General features: G+C 39.1%; 1 protein-coding gene across 1 annotated transcript; it reads left to right on the top strand.

Moving 5' to 3' along the window:
- Positions 1-854: 854 nt before the first annotated feature.
- LOC102493353 (zinc finger protein 709) lies at positions 855-4205 on the top strand (the record flags this gene model as incomplete). Its single annotated transcript, XM_027771325.1, is given in 3 exon segments — positions 855-981; positions 1183-1234; positions 2249-4205. Coding segments are annotated over 3 exon segments (1752 nt in total), but the record flags the coding sequence as incomplete, so codon positions are not given.
- Between the last annotated feature and the right edge of the window lie 4159 nt (positions 4206-8364).

Below are 8364 nucleotides of genomic sequence, written 5' to 3'. Positions count from 1 at the left end.
AATAAAATAATTCTTTGAAAATTTTTAGAAAAAGAATTTTTGTGTGTAGGGTGGGCAGGTGTCATGGTGGTTAAGGGTGGTGGACTCCCACATGGCCAACCACGATTGAGTCCCAGACCTGGTGGCTTGCTTTATCACTTTCCCTCTCTCTCACTCTGTCCTTCTCTGGTCAAATTAAAATAAATAAAGTTATATAAAATAATTTTTAAAAAAAGAATTTTTGTGTGTGAGGAAGTATTTATAGATAGAGTTCTTTTTTTTTTTTTTTTTTTTTTTAATTTTAAGAGAGTTTTTTCCTGTAGGGCACAGCGACAGAAAGCAAGAAATCACCCCCCCAGGGGGAATGGCCACACCACCATTCTCTTGGAATCTTTGGTGCACATGCACCTGGTGTGAGTTTTAAGCTACCAGGTCCAGGACTCAGCTGCAGTCATTTACATGGGAATCCAGTGACCTAACCATTACACCATCTACTGGTCCCTGTAGATAGAGTTCTGACAACCTAGTCCATAGTATTCATGTGAACATCTTTTTTTTTAAGAGAGAGATTTTTACTATAGGGTGTATATGCTCGCCAGAGAGACACAAAGCGAGAAATCACCCCTTGTGGGTATGGCCACACCGCAGTCCTTTCTCCTTCGTTCTCCTCTTGTGATTTTGGGGGCACACATGCCCAGTGCGTAAGTTTTAAGTTACTAAATCCAGGACTCAGACTGTGGTCAACTGCTTGGAAGTCAAACAGCCTAACCATTACACCATCTTCTGTTCTCTCATGTGAACATCTTACTGAGTGTATATTCTTAAGTACTGTCAGTCACGCTCTTCTCTTTCTACACACATTTGGGATATTGCAGGACTCAGTAGCCTTTGAGGATGTGATTGTGACCTTTACACAAGAGGAGTGGGCTTTGCTGGATCCTTTGCAGAGGAGTCTTTACAGAGATGTGATGCAGGAAACCATCAGGAACCTGGCTTCCACAGGTAAGTATGACAACTTTCCATTACCTAGTCAATTGAGTGGAAGTGTTTTCTGATCAGCAGTGCTGTTCCAGGATTTCCAACATGAATCAGAAAATACTTGGGTGCATAAATGACATATGCTCACAGGCTACCTCAAACCTATATTCTAATATATTTCTGTAATTTTGTAATAATTTGTAGATTTTTGTGATTCTGTTTCAGAGGACAATCAGAGCATTGAAGATGAGTACACAAATGCCAGGAAAATTCTAAGGTAATTTGCATTGTTCACAAAACAAAATAATATTCCTAAAAAACCTGTCAGGAAATTTTAAAAACAGACAGGAACACGAACCCAGCTTTAAACTTATTTATTTCTAATAAATTATCTCCAAAATAGATACTTAACTGTGATAGCTGTTCATTGTTAAGAAAATAGTACACTGGGGGAAGGAGGACCAGCAGCTGGTGTGGTGGTTAAGTCGCTGGAATTCCCACATGGCCAACCGTGGTTTGAGTCCTGGACTTAGTGGTTTGCTTTCTCAATCTCTGTCTCTCTGGTAATACTTATTTGAAAATAAATAAATAAATAAATAAAATATACTTAACTGTGATAGCTGTTCATTGTTAAGAAAATAGTACACTGGGGGAAGGAGGACCAGCAGCTGGTGTGGTGGTTAAGTCGCTGGAATTCCCACATGGCCAACCGTGGTTTGAGTCCTGGACTTAGTGGTTTGCTTTCTCAATCTCTGTCTCTCTGGTAATACTTATTTGAAAATAAATAAATAAATAAATAAAATAATAAAATATATTGTAATACTCATGTGAAAATAAATAAATAAATAAATAAATAAATAAAATAATTCTTTAAACAAAGCAAAATAGGGGGCTGGCAAGTGGCATGGTGGTTAAGGGCGCTGACCTCCCACATGGCAGACTACAGTTCAAGTCGCAGATCTGGTGGGTTGGTTTCTCACTTTCTCTGTCTTCCTCTCTCTCGCTCTGTCCTTCTCTGGTCAAATTTAAATAAATAAAGTTAAATAAAACAATTTTTAAAAAATAGTGCACTTGGAAATAGTAATTAATAAATGTGTATAAATATTCACTGCTTTGATAATAGCTGTGGTTTAACCTGGTTGCCAGGCAATCCATCCGTGCATACTCAAACAACTCAGTATGTAAAGTCTACTCTTTGCCTGTTCTTGGTAACAATGTGTGTCTAGTACATACTAATAATAGAAAAGTATTAATACACAAATCCTTATAACATGTTTTTAATTCTTTACAGAAGTTATATGGTAGAGAGACTCTATGAAAGGAAAGAAGGTAGTCAGTGTGGCAGAACCTTCAGCCATGTTCCAGACATGAATCTGAATGAGAAAACTCTTGGAGTAAAGCCACAGAAAAGCAGTGCATATGAAGAAGACTTCATTGTTCATTCATCTCTTAATAGGCATGTCATTACTCATAAAGGACAGAAATTATATAAGCATAAAGAATGTGGAGAGAAGCCATATAAACAAAAGCAACTTGAAAAAGCCTTTATTTCTCCCATTAGTGTGAGAAAGCCCATGAAAACACAAAGCAGAGATGGACCTTATATATGTAAGCTATGTGGGAAAGCCTTTGATTATCTCAGTTTATTTCACTTACATGAAAAAACTCACACCAGTGAGAAACCCTATGAATGTAGGCGATGTGGTGAAGCCTTCCCTTCTTTTGCTTCTGTTCGAAAACATGAAAAATCTCACACTGTAGAGAAGCCCTATGAATGTAAGCAATGTGGAAAAACCTTCCGTTCTTTTACTTCCACTAGAAACCATGAAAAAACTCACACCGGAGACAAACTTTATGGATGTAAGAAATGTGGGGATGTGTTCACTTGTCTCGCAAACATTCAGACACACATGCTATTGCACCATGGATACGAACGTTATAAATGTAAGGTGTGTGGGAAAGCGTTTGATTTTCCCAGTGGCTTTTGTATCCATGAAAGAACTCATAATGGAGACAAACCCTATCAGTGTAAGCAATGTGGGAAAGCCTTTAGTTTTTCCACTTCCTTTCGGAAACACGAGAGAAGTCACACTGGAGAAAAACCGTACAAATGTGAGATATGTGGAAACACCTTTAGTAGTTCAAGTGATTGTCGACTACATGAGCGAACTCACACTGGAGAGAAACCCTACGTGTGTAAGCAATGTGGGAAAGCCTTCGCCCGTTCCAGTTACTTTCGAAGGCATGAACGGACTCACAGTGCAGAGAAACCCTATGGGTGTAAGAAATGTGGAAAAGCCTTCACTTGTCTTTCAACCATTCAGAGACACATGATAACACACACTGGAGATGGTCGTTACAAATGTAAGGTATGCGGGAAAGCCTTTGATTGTCTGAGTTCATTTTATATACATGAAAGAATTCACACCGGAGAGAAACCTTATGAATGTAAGCAATGCGGTAAAGCGTACAGTTGTTTCAGTGACTGTCGAAAACATGAAAGAACTCACACGGGAGAAAAGCCTTACGAGTGTAACCAATGTGGGAAAGCCTTCAGTTGTTCCAGTTCCTTTCGAAGACATGAAAGAACTCACACTGGAGAGAAGCCCTATGAGTGTAAGGAATGTGGGAAAACTTTCAGATATTCCAGTGACTTTCGAAGACATGAAAGAACTCACAGTGGAGAGAAACCCTATGAATGTAAGGATTGTGGGAAAGTCTTTATTTATTCCAGTTCCTTTCGAGTGCATGAAAAAACTCACACTGGAGAAAAACCATACGTATGTAAGGAGTGTGGGAGAGCGTTCAGTTTTTTTAAATATTTACGAATGCATGAAAGAATTCATACTGAAAAGAATGCCTAAATAAAGAATTAAGGAAGGTTTTATTATCACACAACCTTCCTACCACACAGGAAAACACTAGAGACAAAAGCTTTTAGTCTTTCCGTTTAAATTGAAAGTCATGGAAGAAACTACAGAGAGAAACCTCTTGAAAAGCAGCAATGTGCACATGTCTTCAGTTCACACCGAAAATTGAACAGTGGATCAAAACTTCATAATGTGAAAAATAAAAGAAAGTTCTCAGTTTTACTAAGACATTCTTCCAAAATCATTTGAAAACAAATAGAGAAAACTCTTGTAAATGTTAAAAAAAAAAAAAACTTGAGGCAAAGTCACTTGTTTAGAATATTCCAGAAGATAAATAACCCAGAAGAGATGTAAAAATTATAAATATATTTATCAGTAGTGAAATCTTGTATTGGATTTCTGTGCTATAGATTTTTCTTTTTTATTTTTGCTATAGGTTGTGTGTGCACACTGGAGACAGAGTAGGTGAGAAATCACCCCCAGTGGGGGTGGTCATGTCACACAGTCCCCTCTCCTCTATTATCTTGAGATTTGGGGCATGCATGTGCACATGCCTGGTGTGTTTTTCAAGCCACTGGGTCTGGGACTCAAACTGTAGAGTTGGCCATGTGGGATCTAGCCACCTTAACCACCACACCAGTGACAGGCCCTGGATTTCTAATTCTTACTCTTTAAAACTTGAGGTGATATAATTCTGTAAATACTGTGTAAGCAATAGTGTATGAGTTTAACAGGTAGTGTTGTTTTAAATCAGTTAATAAAATTTATCTTCCATTTCAAAGTGTGGATTCATGGGTAAATTAAAATAAAATTTCTAATATGCAGGCAGGCTTTTTAAAAACATGGTTATTTTGAGACCAGCAGGTACCATAATGGCTATGTCGCTGAACTCCCATGTAGTCAACCGCTTCAAGTCCCGGACCTAGTGGCTTAAACTCACGCTGGACATGTGTGCCTAAGAACCTGAGAGGAGAATGGAGAAGGAAGGATTGCAGTGTGGCCATCCCCCCTGGGGGATGATTTCTCACTTTCTGTCTCTCTGTTTCTCTCTGTCTCTGGTGGGTGCACATGGCCCTGTAGCAAAAACCTCTCAAAAAATAAAAAAAAGAAAAAAAAAACATGATTATTTAATAATCTGTGACTAATTGCCATTGAAAGATGAGTTTTTCACCTTGCCTCATGGTATGTTTTCAGTCTTTCTTATCCTTTTTACATATTCCACCTCTTAAGTTTTTTTAAGAAATTTTAGGGCTGGCAGGTGGTGTGGTGGCTAAGGATGCTGGATTCCCATGTGGTCGACTGCAGTTCAAATCCCAGACCTGGTGGCTTGCTTTCTCCCCCTTCCTTTCTCTGTCTCTCTCTATCTCTCTGGTCAGATTAAATCATAATATGTGGAATTAAATAATTATTTTTTAAAAAAATAAGTATTTTATTTAACTTTATTTTTATGTGACCAGAGAGGAACAGAGTGAGAGAGAAAGAGAGAGAGAAAGTAAGAAAGCAAGCCGCCAAATCTGGGACTCAGGCCACAGTTGGCCATGTAGGAGACCAGTACCCTTAATCACCATGCCACAGCCGGCCCCTGGAAAACACTTTTTTTTTTTTTTTGCACAAAGGTTATTCCATTTTCTTTGCTAGTAAATAAGTGTTCTTATAAGAATGTAAAATTCAGGGTCAGTGGGTGGCGTGGTGGTTAAGAGTGCTGGATTCCCAGATGGCCGACCATACTTCAAGTCCTAGACCTGGTGGCTTGCTTTCTCACTTTCTCTGTCCCTCTCTGGTCAAATAAAAATAACTAAAAGTTAAATAATTCTTTAGAAAAAATTTTTAAAAAAATAAAATTCATCATACACTCATGTGAATTATTTTCATCTTTTGCCCTCTTTATTTCTATTTCTGAGATAATTGATTTAAGAGCAATTTGTGATTAGATACTTAAATATAGAATGCAAGGTCAGCAGGTACTGGACTCCCACATGGCTGATTGTGGTTCTAGTCCTGGACCTCGTGACTTGCTTTCTCACCTTATTTCTCTTTCTCTCTCCCCTCACCACTCTGATCAAATAGAAATGAATGAATAAATAAAGTTAAGTTTTAAAAAAAATCTTTAAAAAGTTCCAGTTACTTATCTGGATATATATAATTTTTTTAAATAACAATTTTATTTATTATTATTTTTTAATTTGACCAGAGAGACAGAAAGAGGAACTGAGAAAACAAGCCCCAGGTCCAGGACTTGAACCGTTGCCGGAAATTTGGGAGTCCAGCACCTTAACCACCATGCCACTAGCTGAACCCTGGATATATAATATTATTGATGGTGATTTTTAAAAAGAATTACTTAATTTTATTTATTCACTAATTTTAATTTGACCACAGAGAGAGGAATTGAGAAAGCAAGTAACCAGGTCCAGGACTTGAACCATGGTCGATCATGTGGGAGTCCAGCACTTAAGCAGCACACCACCTGCTGGCCCCTACAGTTTCTGTTTTACTGTAAGTCCCAATGTGTGTACCAGACAACCAATTCAGTTTCTCATGGTTCCTGTTATTCTGTGATGCTGTGATTCCTATAGCCTACAGGTTGAATGAGTGTGACTAATTTGTGTAGTAAACTCTTGTTCAGACTGGTAAAAACTTGTTAACTCAGCATGACAAGTAAAATGAAATCTTCAAAAACCACTAGTTGGGAGTTGGTGCCTCTTCACCACTGTATGGTGGGTGACTGGTTTCACCCAGTATTTTCTTTTTTAAAAAAAGAATTATTTCATTTAACTTTATTTATTATTATCATCATTATTATTTTCCAGTTTGATCAGAGGGAGAGAGAGGAAGTGAGAAAGCAAGCCACCAGGTCTGAGACTTGAACCGTGGTCGGCCATGTGGGAGTCCGGCGCCTTTAACCACCATGCCACTTGCCGGCCCCTCATCCAGTATTTTCTAGTAAGAATAATCACCTTGTCTTATCAGGAAGATAGGGATGTGTTATTTTATAGCTCAGTGTAATACTTCGGTTCATTTTTGGTTATATTTGTTATGTGTTGTATTTTCAAACAAGATTTCTAAACTTTTTTTTTTTTTTTTTGCTGGAGAGTATATGAATGTGCCAGAGAGAGAGAGAGATGGAGGCAGAGGGGGAAAGCAACATTCTACTTGGGCTTGGTCATGTTGCAATCCCTTCTCCTCCGTTACTTCATGCTACCTGGGATTTGCATGCATACACACACATGCCCATTGTGATTTTCAAGCTACTGAGGTTGGGATCCAAATTACGTGGTCAACCATGTAGGATCTGGTTTCCTTGAACACCAGGCCAGAGTTGACTTTCTATCTTATTACCTATTTTCCAACAGCATACATACTAAATGTTATGGTCTTTGTTATTGGAAAGTTATATTAGGGACCAGCAATTGGTGTAATGGCTATGTCACTGGACTTCCATGTAGTGAACCACAGTTTGAGTCCTGGATCCGGTGGCTTAAACTCACACCGGGCCCGTGTGCGTGCGTGCCCAAGATCCCAAGGAAAATGGAGGAGAAGGGATTGTGGCGTGGCCATCCCCCTGGGAGGGCGTGATTTCTCACTTTCTCTTTCTGGCGAGCGCACATGCCCTATAGCAAAAACCTCTCAAAACAAACAAACAAAAAATACTCATGCCATGATGGAGACCAACAGGTGACATGGCAGTTAAGAGCACTAGACTCCCACATAGCCAACTGTGGTTCAAGTCCCATACCTGGCAGCTTGCTTTTTCTCTTTGTGTCCCTCTTTTATCAAAAATGTAAAAATAAATAAAGTTAAATAAAATACTTCTTAAAAATAAATAAATAGGGACCAGCAGTTAGCATAATGGCTATGTCGCTGGACTCCCACATAGTCGACTGTGGTTCGAGTCCCGGACCCGGCGGCTTAAACTCACACCAGATGCATGTGCGTGCATGCCTAAGATCCCGAGAGGAGGAATGGAGGAGAAGGGATTGTGGCATGGCCATCCCCCCTGGGGGGTGATTTCTCGCTTTCTGTCTCTCTGTCTGGCGAGCGCATGCACCCTATAGCAAAAACCTCTCAAAAAATAAAAAATAAAAACCTCTTCCCCCCAAAAAATAATTTACTGGGTCCAGCAGATGGAAGAGCAGTTATGCTGCCAGATTCCAATATGGCTGACCACAGTTCAAGTCCCAACCCAAAATGGGTTGAAAACTGTGGCTTGAAACTCATGCTAAATCCATGTGTGTGTGTGCCCAAGATCTCAGGAGGAGAAGGGATTGCTGTTTGACCATTCATTCCCCGGGTGATGATTTCTCACTTTCTCTGTCACAAAGGTTATTCCATTTTCTTTGCTAGTAAATAAGTGTTCTTATAAGAATGTAAAATTCAGGGTCAGTGGGTGGCGTGGTGGTTAAGAGTGCTGGATTCCCAGATGGCCGACCATACTTCAAGTCCTAGACCTGGTGGCTTGCTTTCTCACTTTCTCTGTCCCTCTCTGGTCAAATAAAAATAACTAAAAGTTAAATAATTCTTTAGAAAAAATTTTTAA

Source organism: Tupaia chinensis, unplaced genomic scaffold (genome assembly GCF_000334495.1).
Source record: "Tupaia chinensis unplaced genomic scaffold, TupChi_1.0 Scaffold000201_2, whole genome shotgun sequence".
In the NCBI taxonomy this organism is placed as follows: Eukaryota; Metazoa; Chordata; class Mammalia; order Scandentia; family Tupaiidae; genus Tupaia; species Tupaia belangeri.
Note: the sequence above shows the minus strand (reverse complement) of the source record. Positions and strands in the feature narration are given on the sequence as shown.